At 39.6% G+C, this 21,992-nt stretch overlaps 3 protein-coding genes across 4 annotated transcripts; 1 reads left to right on the top strand and 2 right to left on the bottom strand.

Annotated features, from left to right (window-relative positions):
• The first annotated feature begins 393 nt into the window (after window positions 1–393).
• On the top strand, window positions 394–2,661 carry LOC115390056 (ADP/ATP translocase 1). Its single transcript, XM_030093715.1, has 4 exons — window positions 394–578; window positions 1,287–1,773; window positions 1,867–2,007; window positions 2,092–2,661. The coding sequence occupies exons 1-4, from the start codon at window positions 468–470 to the stop codon at window positions 2,250–2,252; spliced, it is 900 nt and encodes a 299-aa protein (XP_029949575.1). The 5' UTR covers window positions 394–467; the 3' UTR covers window positions 2,253–2,661.
• Window positions 2,662–3,006: 345 nt separating this feature from the next.
• Window positions 3,007–10,519, bottom strand: LOC115390037 (cilia- and flagella-associated protein 97-like). Of its 2 annotated transcripts, none has more exons than XM_030093695.1 (5): window positions 10,367–10,519; window positions 8,559–9,505; window positions 7,823–8,103; window positions 4,526–4,688; window positions 3,007–3,809 (listed from the first exon to the last, which is right to left on the bottom strand). In XM_030093695.1, exons 2-5 carry the CDS (start codon window positions 9,478–9,480, stop codon window positions 3,697–3,699), a joined length of 1,479 nt encoding a protein of 492 aa, XP_029949555.1. In that variant the 5' UTR covers window positions 9,481–9,505; window positions 10,367–10,519; the 3' UTR covers window positions 3,007–3,696. The 2 variants fall into 2 exon arrangements, with proteins under 2 accessions (XP_029949555.1, XP_029949556.1); XM_030093696.1 differs by having other exon boundaries at window positions 3,007–3,806.
• A 2,506-nt stretch (window positions 10,520–13,025) lies between these two features.
• Window positions 13,026–20,159, bottom strand: LOC115390043 (ufm1-specific protease 2-like). The gene is made up of 12 exons (XM_030093700.1): window positions 20,049–20,159; window positions 19,765–19,846; window positions 18,041–18,221; window positions 17,108–17,174; window positions 15,334–15,488; window positions 15,035–15,227; window positions 14,661–14,807; window positions 14,386–14,550; window positions 14,169–14,293; window positions 14,001–14,077; window positions 13,464–13,588; window positions 13,026–13,370 (listed from the first exon to the last, which is right to left on the bottom strand). Exons 1-12 carry the CDS (start codon window positions 20,049–20,051, stop codon window positions 13,284–13,286), a joined length of 1,407 nt encoding a protein of 468 aa, XP_029949560.1. The 5' UTR covers window positions 20,052–20,159; the 3' UTR covers window positions 13,026–13,283.
• Window positions 20,160–21,992: the final 1,833 nt, after the last annotated feature.

The raw sequence follows: 21,992 nt of genomic DNA, 5'->3' as shown, positions 1-21,992 counted from the left end.
ATATTTATTTATTTATTTAGATAGATAGATAGATAGATAGTGATGCTCATTTCATATTTCATTTCAATAATTTCTGTCTCTGGTCAAATGTAAGGAACATTAACGTGAGGAATAGACTTTGGGTTGAACGAACACCTGTTCCATAAGGAAATCAAGACACGTTGATGCTCATCACTAATCAAATTATACATATTGTGTCCTTTAAACGTCCCCAGGTTGGCCGACTCTTGACTTAAGAAAAAACATGGCGCACGGCTTGAACTTCAACCTCGGAAATTTATTCAACCTCGCTTATCTGTTTGACAAACTGCAAATCCATCACCCAAAATTCTCGCGATAGATGACCCCCATATATTAGGACGGATGGGGGTGCTCCGTCCACTTGGAGGGGCGTAGGGTTTCCTTGAGGACCTTGGCGACGTTGGGAGCAGCACAGTGTCTGAAATCCGCACAAGGAACATCCAACCATGTCGGACGCGGTGGTTAGTTTTATGAAGGACTTTCTGGCCGGTGGTATAGCCGCTGCCATCTCCAAAACAGCTGTCGCTCCCATCGAGAGAGTCAAGTTGTTGCTGCAGGTAAAAATATTGCCCACGGCGTGGGCGCATGTGCGCCATTCTGTGCGTAAAGTGTGCGTAATTGTTAAACAACTAATAAAATAATACTAACAAATTAAGTTCGTGTTGTTTTTGTACAAATAAAGTTTAACGATGAACTAAAAGAGTTTATGCAGTGTTGAGCGTTGTGCCAAGGAGCACGTGCAAGGCTCTGTTTCAATGTGGAGTTGGTTTTACGCGCAGGGAACCGATCTATTGATGCAATGACAGCAGTGATGACATGACCCCCTATAGGTGCTCGATTAAATTCACCTCAGTGCTAGTTTATTTATTATATGTTGGTGCATTTTTAAAAAAAATTAACACTGCTCTACAACAGATGACCGCAGTGATATTTAGTGAAAGTGAACTGCTATATTTAACTTAAAGTATGAAATCTAATCCACGGTGCAGTTTCAAGTGACAGCGTGCCCTTACTCTGCCGGGCCTACACCAGCATGATGCCATCTAAAGCATACTGCATCCTCTAATGCAGTGTAAAAGGCTTAATGTATATTTCTTTTCTTTCTTTCTTTTTTTGAATATTAGGAATTTCATGCAAAATGAATTATTTGTTGGTTGTTTTTTTTCACAAAAATATCTTAATATTACTAATTTATTGACTGTTACTTGAAAATTCAACTTTAGTTTGGGTGAAGTGCAATTTTAACTTTTCCCCTTTGTCTGCAGGTTCAGCATGCCAGCAAACAGATTACAGCAGAGACACAGTACAAGGGGATCATTGACTGTGTGGTGAGAATCCCCAAAGAACAGGGTTTCATTTCCTTCTGGAGAGGTAACCTGGCCAATGTCATCCGTTACTTCCCCACCCAAGCGCTCAACTTTGCCTTCAAAGACAAGTACAAGAAGATCTTCCTTGGTGGAGTGGATCAAAAAACACAGTTCTGGCGTTACTTCGCTGGTAACCTGGCATCCGGTGGCGCCGCAGGTGCGACCTCACTGTGCTTCGTCTATCCCCTCGACTTTGCCAGAACGAGACTGGCCGCCGACATCGGGAAGGGCAACGCCGAGAGAGAGTTCACCGGTCTTGGAAACTGCATCTCCAAGATCTTCAAAACCGACGGCCTCAAGGGTCTGTACCTCGGGTTCAACGTGTCCGTGCAGGGCATCATCATCTACAGAGCAGCCTACTTCGGGTGCTTCGACACAGCTAAAGGTTCGCGCACCTGTTGATTTCAACCATGCTTTTAGCACTGCATTCTGGTATGTAATAGTGACGAGCGGCTCACTGAACTCCTCCATCATGCAGGTATGCTGCCGGATCCCAAGAACACGCACATCGTGGTCAGCTGGATGATCGCCCAGACTGTGACCGCTGTGGCGGGTCTTATTTCATATCCCTTCGACACCGTCAGACGTCGTATGATGATGCAGTCTGGACGCAAAGGAGGTGAGTCCCACTGGTGCACACAGTGCACTTTGTGCATTTATGTATGAACATTATGCGTCACTTTTTGTGTTTCTATTCCCAAAGCTGACATCATGTACAAGGGCACAATTGACTGCTGGAGTAAGATCATCAAGGACGAGGGAGGAAAAGCCTTCTTCAAGGGTGCCTGGTCCAACGTGATCAGAGGCATGGGCGGCGCCTTCGTGTTGGTGCTGTACGACGAGATCAAGAAGTTCACAAAATAAACTTTTTAATCTCCAAGTCTCCAAGGAAACCCTTCACCTTCTTTAAGTCTTATTTCTTGTGATACAGTGATAACAGCCTGGTAACTTACAATGTGGGCATGTGCCACTCCTCTGCCACAGTCTGGTGAAGGTGAGAAGGTGCCGTTGACCCGGGTTAACGTGCCTCTGAGGAACATGTATATATAAGCAATCTATGACATGCCAAAAGGCAGTCCATCAGTAGGACAGAGTCACGCTGGCAGAGATGTTGAGATAACGCTGACCACGACATGACTTCACGTTTATAGGCTCCTCATATTATTCAGTTTGTGAAGCAGTTGCAGTGCTCGTGCCGTATGTTGTGACCACTGTGACCCTTGTATCCAACCTCTCATGCATTATTTTATTAAGAATAAAGATTTCTGTCGAATGTCTTGTTGTCCTGTGAATCCAGCACGTTTTACTTGTCATAGTAAATGGATTTTACTGATATGCCTCCAAAGTGCTCAGACAGTTAATGACATTGATTACTCACACTCATACCTTGTGGTATAGATTTACGTGGCTTTTATCCGTCATCTACAAATTTTGCTCATCCTACTCCCACATAAAGTCCGTGGATGTCGATTAATTCATTTTAAAATATTGATAAAAATTAGAAATGATCTTTATTAGTTTGTCATTTGAACAAAATAAATCAGAAAATAGTGAAAGAATCAGAATATATACACTCTTTATTTTCTACACTTTAACCTTTATTATTAATTCTGTCATAATTCATTAATAAGACTCATTTTGCTCTTTGCAATGCATTGCTGACACAGATTTAAAGTTTAAAAAACACTGGAAACTAGTATTTGTTGTGAACAACCAAAGCAAAATGAAAATAAACTTGTCAGTAACAACATCTGAAACAGTCAATTCATGAATGCATATCAAAACATTATCTGAAGCTGCAAAATAGCACTTTTTAAAATTGTTTAACAAGCATCTTTATCATACAAAGACCAGAATAAACATATTACAAAAATATATACAGCTACTTAATTGATTTAAAAAAAAAGTGAAATCTATCTTGAGCAATGGAAATCATAAAAATATGAAAAAAGAAACATTTGATTTAAAAAATCCCCTTGAAAATAAAAAAAAGGCATATACTTCACAATTTCAACAGAGACACTGCCGTGTGAGCAATAATTGGTGCAAATGTAATATAAGCAGACTCTTATCTTCAGAAGATATATTTAACTGTTGGAATAATTGTGACTCCTTGATATTTAATCTATACTAAGCAGAAAAAAGTTTGCATTCTAAATAAGCTGAGGAGCAGATTCTCTGAAACCACTGAGCCCTGTACCTTCAGAACCCAACTTTCTGTGATCAAAGTGGAACAGCAGACAAAAGTGAAAGACCCCAGTCGAGTGCTTCATTGTAGATGGAATGTCATCAGTAAAGGGCCGCGTTTTCAGCACCAGGCCGGCCGGGCTGCGCTCATTTTCTTTTTCCTGGGTGCGGGTGTAGTGCTGGAGTCAGAGGTGGTGGAAGCGGCTCTGGAGCCTGCTGGCCTCGGTCCTCCTGCTGTGGACACAGACACCTTCTGATGAAGAATTCATGCTTACATTCAAATAAAAAAATTTGTATTTTTTGAATTTCCCTTATGTGTAATCAACACATCTCCATCTAAACAAGTCAAAAGATGACAAACTGAAATTTAAAGCATCAACCGATCATCATACTGAGCTTGCATTTCAAGAGGTGCTAATAAACTAGACATCATAACAACATAAGGCGGCTTAGACTAGAGTAATGAGAGAAGACCGAGTGAAGTGTGACTATACTGACCTTTACAATAAGAAGTGATTATCACGTGTCCTCAGCTGCTCTACACTGTCTGCACATCAGCTCTTTCTCAGAATCAAATCCCTGCAGCAACTTCAGCCGGACATGTGATCAATCTGCAGCCTTCAACCCTGAGAGCGTGGCGCCACAGGCCGATTCTCTTTGAGCACCTTGATTACATCAACATTGGCTGCTTCAAAATAGCAAGGTGCACTGCTGCTGTTGTCAAACTGTTTTCATGGAATCAAAACACTAAGTGGAAGTCAATCTACACCACCGAGTCAATGTACAGGGGTACAGAAACAAGCTTAGTTATGATGGAGCCTGTGTGTGGTTGTTATTTAAACTGCTGTCTGGCTTTGGGCGGGAAGCACAGTGGAATCAAGCAGTTCGAACTGCTGAGATGTTTATAGAGAAGTGTTAGAGACATTGGATGTCTGGGTAGAAACACCCACCTGAGGACGTCCTGCTCCTCGGCCTCTCTTTCCTGCTGGTGGACGTACAGACGGGATACAGTGGAGCTCCCAGGTAACTGGCGTGACGCTGGTAATCTGCCAGTTGTTCCGAGCGCCTGAGACCCGGCGTGGGCTTGACTGACTCAAGCCTCTTCAGAAAAGCCTGTAAGAAAATCAAACCGATGACATTTAAATCCATCCATCTTCTGCACAAACTCCATCCTGAGAAAAACAAAAGCCCATATCAGCCTATGCTGGGCAACAAGTAGTGGCACCACTGTGGCCGTGCTTATTCTCATGAAGCAAAAGAGCATGATCTTCTAAAGGAAAATTGTAATATTCAAAATGGGTGTGAATCGAGCACACATCTTTACTTCCTGACAAAGCAAATACACATGCTGCAAAAATAAAAAGTCTTTAAATCAATAAATTTAGGTTAAATAGTAAATTCTGACTTTTGTTTTTTCTGCATGTGTATTTGCTTTGTCAGGAAGTAAAAATGTGTGCAAACAAGACAAGAGCATGAGGATAAAGAGTGTCAGCAAGATGCGAAATATTATACATGCAATCGCAATCCAACACGCAGATTCTGTAGAAATCTGTCACGTTTCATGAATAAAAAGCAAATAAAGTACAAGTTTTAGGAGATTGATGTCTTTAAGTTAAAAAATCCTTCAGAGATCCTAAAATGCACGATCTGTCTCAATGTAGTCAGATTTGTCACATACTGGATTCCAATGTATATTTTAAATTAATCTCCCTGCGTAATACTATCCAACCAAAACAAAAGTAAGTAACTGACCAATCTTGAAAAGCACAAAAGTAGCAGGAATGGTTTTACGCATGTGTGACGAATACAGTGTGCGATGTGCAGGGGGAAAATACACTGATCACACGGGAGATTCAATTACTTCTCTAAGAATAGAAAAGGCAAAAAGAACCCCTGACAGAGGAGTGAAATGGACTCATGAGAGGGAACAGTGTGTCCTGTGAATGGCTGAAACACATTTTCTCAGAAAACAGCCGCTGAAGGGATTATAGGAAGACCTGCAATCTGTAATAATATGAAACATTAACAATAGAAATGAAGGAATTACCACAAATTTTCCATGTAGGAAGTGTAATAGTTGGCATGAGCTCAATATTCTCATTAATCACATTTTTACAACACTGCCACTTGTGTGTTTTCACCTCTGAGTGGTCAAGCAGAGTTAATATATGTGGTGGGCAGCTAAAGCCTGAACTGTCCTCCAGTGTCAGTCTTCGACACTGCCGCTGGCCTCCCACCTGCTGCCATCCGTCCAAACCCATCAGTGTCTGTTTTCAGGAGCGTTACTCCCAGACTGACACATACTTCACCCAACTAATTGGCAATATTCAAACCACTAATACATATTTGCTCAGAGAATAGGGTAATATCTATTAAATTGTTAGGTAACACAACGGCAAAAACCTGTTGACCATGTTAAACATGTTGACACTTTTTTGTATCAGATCTTAAAATGATTTGTCTTCTTTTTTCAGAAATGTTTATTGTTTTTGCTTGGAGAAGTGAATGAAACCTAACTAAATAGATTTTTTCTGAAAGCGCAATCAACATGTAGGACATATCCATATATATCGTCAGTATGCAAACCTAGGGAAGTACACACTAGTGGATGAAGTAAACTGAAAAATATTCTTTTTGAACAATGTTCCTAGAAACATATGCTTAATATAATATATATAATATAAAGATATTTGTAAAGGTGGCTGCAAAGACTGATGGGAAACAAATGAGAACAGAGGCAGAGCGTGGGTCTCAGCACAGAGGGGGCGGAGCATTCTCGACGGGCCCTTATGATAGTAATTTTACCATTCAAACAATCCCTCATCCTACCATCAAACAACACACTAATGCTCACTTTTATTGAGCCAAGCAAACCTATATGCCTCAGAAAGCAGAATAAAGTCACAAACCAGTTCACAAACTTGTTCTGAAGAACAAATACACATAAGCGCACACAGGCACACACAAATGCAGCCTGACAGCTGTCAATCTCAGAGCGTCCGCTGTCCATGGTGCTGAAAACTCAGATAAAAAGTTACGGGCTACATCTGGACCATCTTTGATACAGCTTAAATATAAAATGAACACAGCTGGTCTAAAATTACACAATCTATTCAGATAGGTATAGACAGAGTTATCTATATCTTTTGGAATTCACATATATTAGAAAAAAAAATAGACTCGGCGGCCTCTTATAGTTGAGAGCAACACAAGGCACATTCAAATAGGCAGGAGTTTAAGACCACATCATTCTGATAAAGATAATATTTTTGAAGGTTTCACTGACTCACCAGTGGCTCCAATGTTAGGATCTGGGTAGTACCGCTAGCGGCTAGCATAGTGTTTAGCATACTGTTTAACTTCCCTCCAGAGAGTTCAGATCAAGTGCAAAGAAGAAACCCGTTCATGCCGCACAGCCAATCAGCGCTGGCTTACAGCTCTGATGCATTCATGGACAGTCGTAATGTAAGAATTGGCACATTGGAGCCCACAATCATATGCGTATACCTTCTCGCACACACTGCACATTTTATTATAATAATTTATTTACGAGTAAATGTAAACACATCACATTAAACGGGGCCCTATGACCTTGTGGGTCCTGGGGCGAACGCCCCCTTGCCCTCACTCTGGCTCCGCTACAGAATGAGAATCAAAATAATCATTTAAAAAAAAAGACAATGATTAGCATAGTATTAGCATTTGGATAGGCTCATTGGAAAAAGTGAATTGAGACCATTGAAAGAGAGATAACAGCTGTATTTCAGTGTCAATTTAGATACACAAATACAAAATGGTTTTCTGAGATGTAGCAACAATAACTTCACATGATAACTGTGAATGCCATCAGCTCTTTGCCAACATATTTCCTCCATATAGAATCCTGCTGTGTGTCAAAGATCCTTTTTGATTACACGGTTTGGCACAACAGCACACTGCTTGAGAACTGGAGAAACAACACTGTTTCAAAGTAAACGATGCCCACATTCTGCAGAGTTTCACACTGGCCAGACTGGATATCAATGAGAATTAAACAAAAGAATCAATTTAAAAACTGTGATGATTCAGTCCCAGATTTTTATTTTCAGAGTTTTGTGGATAAATGTGTGAGTGTTAACAAAAATGCTTGAAGAGAACAGAATTCACTGATAAATTATGTTACCATGAGTAAAGATCCTTAAAGAGTGATGAATGTTGAAAAACATCTAAACCAATAACTGAGTTTTAAGCTGAGAAGCTAAACTCACCAGGTTCTCTCTCTCGATTCGTTGCTGGTCCCGCTGCCTGTTCAGAGCGGAGTGAGACAGGCGGACGAGAGGAGAGGTGGGGGCCACATGGGATTTCTTCGTCATTGCGCTTCCTGATCGCGGCCCTGGGGAAAGGCGCGACAGCTCCCGGAGAAGTCGCTGGTTCTCTCGATCTATTCGCCGGACCTCATCGTTGGTGAAGGAGTAGTTCTTCCTGTTCCTTCCTCCAGGATAGTGGATGACCAGTTTGTCTCTAAGCTCACTTTCTAAGCTGAAAGAACCTGTTTGATGAAAAGGACACTTATTACAATACAATCTACTGCTTTTTAAGTTCTTCAGTTATATGGGAGTTGTTTTTTCGTGTTTGAAAATAATCTATAAAACAAGTTTAAAAAAGAAGAAAGCATAGTCCTGAGCCATTTAACTGCGCTGCCATTATTGACATTTCTGCAAAACTAAGATAAACTCCTTACTTTGCAAATGAAATCATTACCATTCACAGCTCATGCAGTACAATCTCCAATACATTCTGTATGTAATAACCAAAATAAAATAGGTGGTTTGTTGCTATACAATTCTAAAAGTTGAATATGAATATAATCACACAAAAACTACAGTGTGGTGTCTTTTGTGCAAGCAATATGAAAATATAATGTGAAAATTGCAACAAACTTGATATCTATGAAACAGATGTTATTTATCTGGTTTTGGACAATAAACAGCTTTGTGGACTCACACTCGTCCATGTCCCGATCTGAATCCCCTTCATGAATGTTGCTGAGTCCACTGGAGGGCACGCTCTCCTGGCGCTGCTCTTTCTGCTGAGTCTCTTCAGCTTCTCCCTGGTTAGGATCCAATGACTGTCGAGGGCTGGAGTGAGGAGAGGGGAGAGGGCTCACGTCGGTCACCGTATAGTCCGATTCGTCTGTGGGGGTCGTCGGTGCTTGCTGTGACACTGCTGATCCCACTCTGGTCCTTCTTACTTCAGGACATAGAGAAGCCTTGCTGGGTTTAGGGAGGGTGGGGGACTCCAAGCTGCTCCGCCGGCTGGTACTACTGCAAGAGCTGTCCAAGTCCGCATCTGCACTGTTTTCAGTGGACGAGGGCAACGGACTCTGTGTGTGTCGACATCTTGCACGCTTTCTAGTGGAATGTTTAGTTCTCCTTTTCGAGCTCTCATTGAATGTTCTTGTTTCTTCTTCAGTCTCATTTCGACTCTTGCTGGAGACATCGTTATCTTCCACGTCTCTGGTTTCAGCAAGTAAAGCCAACAAAGATCCTTTGGGTCTTTCGTGATGCGCATTCAAATTGTTTTCACCATCACTGCTATCAGTGCTGACTTCATGCGATGTACAAGAAGTGGATGACCCGCTGGGCCGCCGACTGCTCTCTCTCCTCCTGGCTCTGCTGCTGGTGTTGTTATTGATGTTGTTCTCCACTCCATTCAGGTGCTTTCCACTTTTATTGTTGTTTGGAGAGAGACCGTCTTTTGCAGTTGCAGTGTACTTTACATTTGGCTTTTCAGGAGACGCTGGGTTCTCTTTTTCAGCCTTCAAACCTTCCTCCACTTTCTTCCTTCTGTGTACGCTGCTACTATCACAATCGCTGTCAAAAAAAGCGTGATCCACTTCACCTTCTAGTTCACTGGGGTTGAACATGGTGGTTTTCCACAACACATGAAACCTGTAATCAGAATCAGAATCTTCACTTAATGCATGCATCTCTATAGGCACATTAAAAAACATATGCAAAAATAACATAATTACAATTTTAAACTATATGGACATTTTTTTTTCCGTCCTGTCTAAAGGAGGCAGGATGTCTACAGGACTTTGTCTGAGAAAGGGGACTGCTGTAGTGTTTGGTAGACCTGACAGAGACAGTCTGGAGCCTGTTTCTGGACGGAGTGATACTAGAGACCTCTCTTCAACCACTGTCCTTGTGAGCTTGGTCTGCTATATCAGAAAGAGAGACCTCTGTCACTTCTGTATTTCTTTAATTATTCTCAGCAGAGCTTTGGAGTGAAGGGTTGCAATGTGATAGGTTTTACCCAAGTTCTTTATAAAATCAAGTCACAGAGAAAAAAAACATCAGATCATGCTGCACAGCATGCTTTCAGAAACTGGATAAAAGTATTCGTGATCATGTTCGAGTAAGTCTACAAGGCTGGTAAAACACCAGCTAAGTCATTTCAAAATGCAACTACAGCATTAATTCGGGCATCATTCATCTCAAGCAGATTATAAGAATTTGATAGAATGTGTTTTTAACATGGAACAAGTTTTTAAATGGACAAAATTGAATTTTAAATCTTTGAGTTGCAGTCAAATTCAGCCAGTGATTTGAAGAGACGAAGCAGCAGGGAATCGCTAAATATATATATCCCAAAAATGAGGTGATCGTGAACCAAATCTTGTGAACGCCATGGAGAAAAGACAAAGCTTATAAACACTGGTTTGAAGCATAATTGTTGACAAACGACAATGATCACGTTTACAACCCTTCAGCTAAGCTAACATTAGCCGTGAAGAACTGTTATCTTACCTGTCGAATTAAAGTGCAAGTAGCTTGGATGACGTCAGCGTTCTATTTATGTCTTCACAAAAGATTCGAATAATCACAAAAACGCTCCAACGGACCTCGAACTTGCGTTAAATGAATGTTTTCATGAGCAGACTGCATTCTGACAGCTGCGTGGTGCCTATAGCAACTAAGTGACGTCACTTCCTGGCAACGGTTGCGACGAATGAGACAGGAGAGCGTTTTTCAAGCCCGGAATTACGTCACTACGATTTTACAATCACTAAACATGCAATAAATAATTGCATGTTGAATAAAACTACCAAAAATCTGGTTGAAAAATAAAAAAACAAAACAAAAACAAAAACAAAAACACAAAACCATCCTGAAGCTTAAGTCTAATGATACAGCTTTTTTGAATGTTTTTCTCAAAACATTAAAAAGCGAGTCTTCATTTTATTCTTTAATAAAGTAAAAACATCCGTCATAGCAGTACATTTTTTTTTTTAATGAAATTCAGGACCTCAATGCCACCCATTAATGGACTGAAAGGAGGGGAAACTGAGACTATAAAGGGATAGAAGGATGACGTTTTATTGTTGTTTTTATGTATGTTGTTGATTATACAGTATAATACATTTTCAAAATCAAAATAGGTATAACACTCCTTTATGACTGAGTGATTGACTAGAATAATAGACAGGTGAATGGATGTATAAATGAAACTGACCCCTCTTATCAACTACTTATTGAGTTCACATGGTTTATTTGTTTATTTAATTATTTTACAAACAACTCTTGATTTTACTATCAATTGTTTGAAGATCATTTCAAATTCAAATACCTCAAAAAATGGACACCTGTTTAAAAAGAGAGAAGCATTATAGGTTTATACTTTGGTAAATAGACAAAAAAATGTCAATTTTAGAGATGCTCTACTGTTAGCCATCACAGTATTATATTACATATTGTAATGTATGATTTATATTATCCATAAATTTCATTGCTTGCACAGTCCTCATCTTTATGTTCTCAGATGTGAATGAATTAAAACACAGCAAAAACAGTTCAGGCAATGATCTATTTGTCTATTTTAAAGTACAACACATCAAGGAGCAGAACTGTTATCGGAACAGAGGGGAGGTCATTTAGTCCTTCATTGAGTATCTATTATGCCAAAGTAACTGCTCCCTCTAGTGCATCTCCATTAACAAGAAAGAGGATTATCTGGAGGCGCGTCCCCTGAAATTACAATTTGTCATGGTTTTGCTCTTAATAACATAGTTAGACCTAGAAGTGACACACACTAATGAAATGCCGATGTCCTAGGACAATAGCTCGAGGGTGAATCTATCGTATAAACCTGTGTCTGGTCACTATCGTAGAATTTACATGTCAATGCAGGATGGGTAAAGATAGGGATAGAATAGGGCCTTTTTTGTGTCCGCTCCATGCTCACACAATCAAGCCATAGATACGAAATCACAACTAAGGCATGCAAAAGCCAGATTTGTGATTTGCTAAAGCTATAAAATGACCTAACAGTGTACACATTTTTGACAAAATTTACATTTTCTGCACATCTGCTAGTGGGAGGAGAAAAGCCTTTATTTTACTGTGACAGCTGACTGGCTGTGAAACCTAAATTGCAGGGAATAACCGGCTTCCAAGAATGTGTGCGTCAGAGGGATCAGTGCAGATCAGGCTGCATTCAGATGCTGCCTTTTTCTTTTTTTGTTTTTTTAAAACCCAACGAGCACTGAGAATGGGGCCAAGGATGCCCCAGTGCCTGTTTAGTGTTTGTAGCGGTTTAACAGAAAAAATAAGACACTGATCACATAAACCATGATTCTCAGCAATTTCACATAAGACAACAAATAAATACAATTAAAACATCAGTTGATCTGGCTTCAGTCCACATTTACGGTGGTGAAATGTTGTTTTCTATTGGAATTCTATTCCAAGTGATTCTTTACCACAGAATAGCAGAAAATAAGACACAATATAGCCATACGAATTCCATGTGATTCTTGTTTTTAACTACAACACAAAGGCCCATCTATCAGTCCCTCCTCTTCGATAAAACTTTACCCTGATCAGGGTCACAGAGAATCCTGGCTGACTAAGGGTGAAGGCAAAGAGACAGACAACCACATTCTCATTATTCTCATTGCAAGCTTTAAGAAGATTCTTCTGTTTCTCCCTAAAACAACATGTGGAACTCTCTGCCAGCTAAACTCAACCAGATCACCTTAAGTCAGCGGTTTCTAACGTATTTCCATTCAGGGGTCAAGAACATCCCATCATCCCATTAAAAAAGTAGAAATAACTTCTCTTTTTTTGAGTTCTAAAAAGTTTGAGAACATTATATAAATATTAGTTTAATGTCTAATACACAAAACTCACAAACAACTTAGCTGGAAACAAAAAAATTTCTCGTAACTCTTCTGTTCTATGCTGTAAGATCTTGCTGTGATTATCTTTCCCCTCTAGGTCTCTGAGTTGTGCTATGTTGGACAATTTAAGTAGAACCAGCAATAGAAGATAATACTTACTTCTGCATGTAGCGTGTTCAGTATTTAACATGTGTTAGGATCATATGACTGACAGTAATTTAAAAAAAATTATGAAGACATTAAAAAAATAATTTCAATTCTTATGAAAATGACACAAGCACAGTCAATATATTTCACTGCTCTTTATTAAAGTTGCAGATGTGAAGCACAGAGAGAAACGTGCATACTGGATTTCTATTTTCAGTTCAAATATTTCTGCTGTCATCGCAACCAATTAATTTGTGTGGGACTGAAGCAAATTACAAGATTTAACATCATGAAACAAGAAACATACATTTCAAAACTCCATTGCATTTACACAAAACAAGAAGATAATCATTTTCACCTGCATTTTTTAAAAGCTTAAAGCGCTACTTTGGGAGATCTCAGATGACCTTCGGCCTCTGAGGCAGACACAAGTTATAATATGCCGTTTGATCCCAAAACTCTGGTCCTTTCCATCCACACCACCCCTGAAAAACAAACAACAAACCCACTGAAGTCAGAACTGTGCATAAACCTTTGTTCACAGTTCACAGCTGGTGAAGTGGTTTTTTTGCAGTCACCTTGTCTGTAATGAACTGTAAGTCCTCTGCTCCTGTGTAATGAGGATCCAGGATGAGGTAGCGGATCTGCCCTGTGGTCTCACTCCATGCAACACCAAGGATTGTGTGAGCTAACACCCCCCCTCCTGCAACACAGAGGTCCTTCACTTCAAACTCTCACCAAACTCTGAACAAGCAGGAAAATCTGAGTTTTTTTATAACGTCTTTTAATGAATACATTATAGGTTCAAGGGTTGAAAAGCAAATCTCTTGACAAATTAAATACATGTAAATTTAAATGTATGGACTAAAATTAAACAATCTTGCATCACATCTCCAGAATATCAAATCAGTATTTCAAGCAATATCGAAAAGAAGAGCTGTTTGCTCTTGTGCTTACAAAGGTTGCTAGAAAGGTATGAGATTAAGGTAATTTCTAAAGTACTAAAAATGACTGTTTTTCAAGTATTGCTTAAGTTCAAGCATATAAAATTCAATTTGAATCAAAGTCGCCAGAAATGGTCAACTGTATATAAATACTATTGGCACTCAACTCACCGATCATGATGGGAGTTCCTTCAGTAAGAAAGTGGTTTGCCAGCTCTCTGCCTTTTGATGCCAGCTCAGATCCCTGACTGATAAAGAACACAAAGATTAGAATTCAAATAACACTTGGTCACTAACAAAATGTTTCATACTGTAAAACTAACAGGATTCAAGCCACACCTCACAAACATGATCTTGGAAGTGACGTTGAGGAGCTGGTTCAGAACAGCCTGAACCTCAATGGACCCAATCCACTGACGCGACCCGACAAAGGAGGGCTGCTTGTCTCCAACAACCACCAAAGCCTGGAGAACAGAAGCCATTATAGAAACGGGAATGCAGAAGATTCAAAACTTCAAAAAACAAAAATGTTTATGTCATAATTACAGTGGACTACCTGTTGGATTTCCTTATGCGTCGGCACAGAGCGCTCTATATACCCCTGCTGCTGGAACCAGGAGCAGATGGTCTGCAGGGAGCGATACGCGCAGCCCCAGCCATTGTCATCAATACGATCCTGCATGTAGTGGTGATAGCTGTAGATCCCCTGGACCAAGAACACCTTTGAACAAAGACCCACGATAAAAATGTGATTATAAAAAAACGATATTCAAGTTAAAAGATGACATTTGTTTTCACAAGAGAGAGCTGACTTCAGATAATGAGACACACCTTTCCGTTGTCCAGAGTTGGATGCGTAAGACTCAGATGAGGGTTTCGGAGATAACCATCTCTGTAGGGTTCATTGGGGAAGTGGTGAGCATTGGCTCTTCTGAAGTAAGGCCTGTCTTCTGGCAGCTCATACTGCTTATGCAACTCCTACACAAACAAAAACAAATATGTTGAGCAGACAAAAGAAAACACATTTTCAAATCTACATAAAGCATTCAGTGACAGTCATTTTAGAAGATTTTACAGTTTTAAATCAGCAAATCGGTGGATGAACTGAAGTGCGGCTCACTTTCTACACTTCAGCCCAATAATGCTGCTGACAATGAGATCATCCAGGTTTGAGGATTTTTAAAAGTTCAATTTAAAGTTCTTACCCTACGTTTTGTTTCTAGCTGGCTGTCAGGCATTCCTGCTGGGAAAATCACAGTGACCAGTCCATTGGGCTCCGGGAGGAGGAAGTGGAGTGGCTCAGGGACCAGTACTGTCGTCCCATTCATGTGCTGCAGGATCACTTTCTCCATTTCACCCAGTTGGTTTATCAGCGCCTCCATCAGTTTCTCACAGGCACTGCAAAATAGAGGCAAGCTCTGTTCAGTGCCTGCGAATCAATAGAAAGTCTGATGATTTCAAAAGACTGGAATGACACCATGTTGATTTGAATGACAGGACATACTCTCTGAGCGTGTCACTGCAGCTGGTATGGACAACACAGTCCATGGGAAGAGTCGCAGTCAGGAAGTGGGATTTCTTCACGGTTTTGCTGAGAATCGGGGCTGACAGTGGGCCAGGCCTGGTCACTTCCATCATCAGGTGAAAGTTGAGGACACTCTGAATGAACAGTAGGAATTTACATTAAACAAAAGCACACAGACAACATGAAGACAAAATAAACCTAAAACAGTTGGTCAGAAGAGCAGCTGAAAATATATTTGCACATACTTCAATATTGAAGCCATTATCTGTTTAACATTTTAAATACTGTGAGTTTACATTTTTGCTGTTTTATCTGTCAAAACTGATGTAGCAACATTCTTGATTCTTGAAGTGTCCCAGTTTCTTAATGGATAATGCACTGGTCCAGTACACTAGGTGGGTTTAATTCCCATGTGGGGTGGATAAGAAATTGATGAAGGATAAACTGAATGCTAGAGCAGCAATTTTTACTCACTATCACTGGGTTTTGGACAGTGGAAGAAAAGGAATAAAGACTGGTGAAAATATGGACTTAAATGCTGCAGAGAAGTATGAAAGGCTTTTCACCCCATTTTTCTGACATTACTAAATAATTCATCTACCAAGTAAGCCATGAGCCATGAATAAAATCAGGCTGGCACACAAAGAAAGAAATGAAATAAAATGTCATCCCTCAGCGGTAATGGTCCGCTAACTGAAGGCTCATCCCAATCCATTTATCTATTTTATGTAACATGTGAATTGTGCACTTTTACATTTTATTTATTCTCTTGTGCAGCACTTTGGTTCTCTGTGGTTATTTTAAAGTGCTTTATAAATAAAGTTAATGGTATGTTATCCATCCTGCTCCATCCTGCGCAGGGTCATGGGTGCTGGAGTCGATTCCAGCTATGGGCAAGGGCAGGGCACATTTTGACTTTTTTTTTCCCCACTTATACATCAGTGATTCAAATCCCAGATGGTGTGAATGTAATGTAGTGTAGAAAAGCATTATTGCAATAACACAATTTTATATTATTAAACTATAGTTTCTGTTTGAATATAGGACAAATAACAGTAAACTCTTGAGAAGATGACTGGGCTCCAAAAAGTAACAAAAAGGCAGATTAGCTGTTGACAAAAACAAAAGCTCCTAAAAAAAAGAAAAAAGTGCTTTATCCAATTGCCTTGTCAATAACAACCATCCACCCACCTTTTATACCACTGTATCAACCTTAGAGCCACTGATTGCAGCTGACTGTGCAAACACAGGATGCACTGGACAGGTTGCCAGTGCATCAGAGGGCGAACACACAGAGGGATTGGCACAACACACACTCACACAAGAGCGCAATTTAAGAGTCAACACTGAAATTAAAAATGCATAACTTTCTACTTTGGTGAAAAAAAAAAGGGGTACCTGAAGAAATCCACAAATGCAAAAGCAGACTATGCAAACTCTGCACAGACAGGTCCCTGTGGATGTGAACCCTCTCTCTGTATTTTCTCTGTGCTGGATCTGGATTACAACCTGTTCAGCTGTACCTTGCCTTCATCCACAGTCAGCTGGAATCAGCTCCAACAACCCATGAGTACAGGTTGAACAAAGCAGGTGATGCAAAACAGGCCGACGACACTTTGGCAGGTCACTAGTATCATGCTATAAAGTTCTGTTTTATGATTTGATGTTGCCTTATTACCACCGCTGGCTTCCCCCCCAAAAAAAACAAAAAAATCATAATATAGCTGTGATCATAAAGTGAGTGTGTACATACTGGTGACAAGCTTTTTTTGATTTTCTTTTTTGCAGATCTCTTTCCAGCACTCTCTTGTTCATCTGTCCTGCAATAAATAATAAATAACAAAATAAATTACAATTTAGCCAAGCAAAAGGCAAGCATATTTCATGTACATCAACTTTCAGTGTACAGAAACACACATGAGGAAAAAGTGAACTGATGAAGATAATGAAGATGAAAGTAACTACACAGAAAACCTCACAACTCCAACTGAACAAGTGATTCCAACAGGCATAGAAAACTCTGATCCTAGTGCAGCTTCAATTCAATCAATCAATCAATCAATTTATTTTTGTATAGCCCAGTATCACAACAACAGTTGCCTCAGAGGGCTTCAAGATGTTACATTTGTCGGTAAAAGTAAAAACAGTGAATAAGCATAATGGTAATATGTCAATATTTACAGTAACGAGACAGAACGAAGCAACCACCGCCTTCGACCCTCACATCCGGCAAGAAAAAACTCCAAAAACCCAGTGGGAAAAGAAGAAATCTTGGGGAGAACCACAGTATGGAGGGATCCCTCTCCCAGGGACGGACAGCTTTGGCAACAGCTAGCATGAGACAATAAGAAGTAAAGCCTAGGACAATGTTGAGGACAGTTCGTTGGACGGTCCAGCACAAGAACCACGGATCCCAGCAGTAGAAGTAGCTTATGAACACATGCATTTACAGTTCTAGGTAACTAACAAAATGCAGGCGAATAAAGAACATTTTAAGTTGTCACTTCAGGACAAGAGGTATAGCAGATATCACTTTCTCAGGAATCATGGAGATTTAATATAATAGTCGGAGTTTTGCATCAAGTTGCCAGAGACACATGCACTGCTTTAATTCATTTTTTGGATAAAGACTCAATAAATCCACATTAAACCGCCTTTATTTTCTTTTTTTTGAGACAGAACTTACTGTATCCACGGGTATAGATCCTCACACGATGTATCTGGAGTAATTTCATCAGGTGTTGCATGAACACATTTGTTCGGCCAAATGAAAACTGGACTGTCACAGATGGCGAAAACACAGGACTCGGATTTCACCTGTGAACGAAGGCTCTCAAATGTTCTTGAGATTACCTTTCGCATCAGTGCTGTAAGAGAAGAAAAAAAAAGTCAGTTACTTTCACTGCCCTGAAACTGTTATATACTGTTAAATCAAATTTCTAAGCATTTTATCTGACACTCTGCTATTGTCATGGTTTCCTTGACACAGACGATTAGCTCATGTATTTTTTTCACAGGACAACAAAAAATCATGTGCAACAACTATTTCATGAAAGATTGTTACATTAGCTGGTCAGCTGGATCAAAAGGTTGGTGCTAAAGGACATAACATTACAAAACATGGATAGGAGTGCAGTTGTGTTAATGAACATCCAATTGGACTAAAACTGTAACTTCAAAATACACTATATTGCCCAAAGTATTTGCTCAGCCAATGAAATCATTGAATTCAGGTGTTCGGATAACCTCAATGGCCACAGGTGCATAAAATGAAGCACCTAGGCATGCAGACTAATTCTACAAATATTTTTGAAAGAGTGGGTCGTTCTCAGGAACTCAGTGATTTACAGGATGGTTCAGTGACTGAAAGCCACCTGTGCAGTAAGTCAAGCCATGAAATGTCCTCTCCACTAAATGGTCCACCATGATGAATTAGGGTGGAGACTGTGAGTCAGGCCTTTTCCTCCCACATCAGTGTCGGACCTCACAAATGCCTTTCTAGAAGAATGGGCAAAACCCCCATAAACACAATCCTAAACCTTGTAAAAAGCTTTCCTAGAAGAATTGAAGCTGTTATAGATGCAAACGGTGGAACGACAATCTATTACATCCTATGGTTTATGGCAGTGGTTGCCAAAATGGGGGTACTTTAAGTTATGCCAGGGGGTTCAAAAATCCTTTATAAAATGTTAATGTAACATCATACACTAATTTCATATCTAGTCAGCACTTCCATTTCATTACAATAAACCTAGAGTTTCCCTCACACCAGGATGGTTTGACCTGACCTGGCATGTGCCACATGTTCATAATTAAGATCATGAATCCATATGGTTTATAATCCCAAAAGAGGGCACTTTATAGTGATGATTACTTCTATGAGTGGAAATCTTTATTTAAATGAATCATTATTTGACTTAGTTATTTTTATATCTTTTTCCAAAGACCCCTATAAATGATCAATTAATTTGCACTGTCATAAAATTTAATAAATCATAAACTGATTATAGTGCTGTATTTTATGTCTTCATCTCTTTAGCAAAAATGCTTTTCCCTGGTGAGAGGGTACTTAAATTACAATTTTATTTATGGGGGGTATATCACTGAAAAAAGGCTGAGAACCACTGGTTTATGGGATGTCACTCAAGTTCATATGCACGTGAAGGCAGAGGACCAAACACTTTCGGCAAAATAGTGTAAAATCGTAGTTATGCTTGAGAATTACTGAGACTGTTGCAGAGTTTGAACTACATCCCCTGAATTCCTGCTGACATCTACAATCCTGAAATAAGTACTGTGACTTCAGGACAGTTCAGCTTAACTTTAGCTGAAATCCTGTGAGACTGTGGAGGCATTCAACTTCAATACCTTCACGTTCAAAGATGTTAAAGAAAGGGTCCGTGAACGTACCATCTGTGTTATCCAGCTGACATCTCAACTCCAGAGGACCTTTGAGGCGAATAATGGTCGCAGTGTTCGAGTCAACAACAACCTGGTTCAACACAGTAAAAACCCGGCAGGTTATAAAACAAGCAGCTTCCAGATTAGGACGCAAAACTTTAAATAACTGACTGGAAAAGAGGAACTGTGCGAGGCAGCTGTTATTGATACCAGGACAAAGCAGGATATCATGTCACGCAGAGCGGAGAGGGACGTGACAGCTTGTTTTTGTTACCTTTTCTCTGAATACGTACCATTGTGGAGTTTAGTCTGTGTCCAAGTCACGTAAACTCAAATATTTATCCGTAGCTGTCTATGCACAGGAGGCTGACATATCTGCTGCGTCCACTCTTCAACGTGTCTCTCTCTGCTGCATCCTATTGGACAATACTGGCTCCGCCTACCCGTGTTGCCTTCACTGTGCCTCGTAATTCTAGAAAACCCAGCTAGAGAGCAAAACATGCCTGTCTTGAAAGATTTGACTTGATTTTTCTTTTATTGTTCTTTCTCAGCCGAACAGTATCTCTGAATTGTTGTACCACAAATGGAAGTGGTATTAAAGGGTGAAAATGTTGATTATACCGACAAAGAGCGTATTGTAAATGCACTTGGTGATTATTTCATGTTTGTATGATTTCACTGAGTGAATGGGGCATACAACATCTAATTATTCCAGCTTCAGTGCCCATGCCATCCTTATTATGCAACATCTGACAACATGCATCGACATTGCTGTTTTTATCCTCTTTTGCAAAACTTGTCTTTATGATGCTGATTTGTATAGTTAAATTGGAAGGATTAAAAAAGACAAGCGTGTGGAGGGGTTGTAATTGTTAGAATTATGTGTTTCTCATTGTTTTTGCCTTTTGGCCTCAGGACAGTCCTGGATACTCATGCATGCAAAACTGGCCATGGCCAGTGCAAACAGGGTTAATGATACTGTATGTTGTTATTATGCACTCACAAATGAGGTCTTTTGAACTTTCATCTGTCGTCTCACGATCATTTGTAGCAGAAATCATCAATACAAATCAGCTGGCCGAATAGTAATGATACCATTTCTAACATAATAAATCAGATGAGCAATTAGCTGTTCCTTAACTTGCTGTGACATCCAAAAGGCATTTCAGTAATATTAAGCAAAATATTTTTTTTCTCTCATCACAAAAGCAGGTCTAGGTCAGTGCTACATGACCCCAGAATCCAGAAATTATGGGTTTATCAGGATTATGGGAAAGAGGGGTATGAGTGGCCCTTTTGTTGAAAGAATTTAATAAAAACACAGAGGACTACAATGCACTATGCTGTAATATCAACTTGATGAACCAGTTTATTGCTTGAATAATCAGCTACAGATGTATAGCCTATGCTAATGTACATATAGATATATTATTTACACATCAGATGTAATTCTTGTATCTTTTAAAAGCCTCAATGAATCAGAATGTTCCAATCCTCTTCACAAGGATGAACTATACAAACAGCCAAAAATCATGTCTGTGAAGTTCCCGTTCACTGAGTGTACTTGGCTTGATTTGTGATGAGATTAGTATCTTTGCAAATGTTTGCTGGACCTTGACAAACGGCAGGCACTGTGGAAACTCTTATTGCGAATGCACATTCATCATATAGCCATAAGAAAAGTTTATCTTTGAGTTCTTTTGCTTGCATGACACAATGACAGATTTGGCAGGATGAGGCAGTGCTAATGCAGAAAAAGTAGCTTGAATATATACAAATATTTTATGTGCTGCTGTAAGTTTTTCCATGGACAACTCATTTCAAGTCATTCAGAAGTTTGATGTGCGCTATTTTGGTCTTTTTTTTTTTTTTTTTTGCTCATTAAGAAAAAAAACATTTTTAATATTTAAAGATTTTTAGGCTGCTGAAAACAAGATTGAACTTTTCAAAAAATACAAATTGTTTCATAACCATTTTGAACTCAGACGCACACATGAACTCTGAAAAAGAAGGAAATATTGCTGTTTTAAAAATCACCATGAAACAGTTTTATGTCAACACTGGACTGTCTTTGACAGTTTTGTTCACAATAAATCATCGGGTAGAATATACAAAAACATATTTATTAGAACATCTGTAAAGGATGTTTTTAAGCCATGTTTAATCACGACGGAAGATTACCGGAAGACAATCATATTTCACTGAGTACTTCAGCATTAAACAGTTGTTGTAACCAC

This window comes from Salarias fasciatus, chromosome 6 (assembly GCF_902148845.1).
Source record: "Salarias fasciatus chromosome 6, fSalaFa1.1, whole genome shotgun sequence".
Taxonomy (NCBI): domain Eukaryota; kingdom Metazoa; phylum Chordata; class Actinopteri; order Blenniiformes; family Blenniidae; genus Salarias; species Salarias fasciatus.
This window is presented reverse-complemented; position numbering and strand designations above follow the sequence as displayed.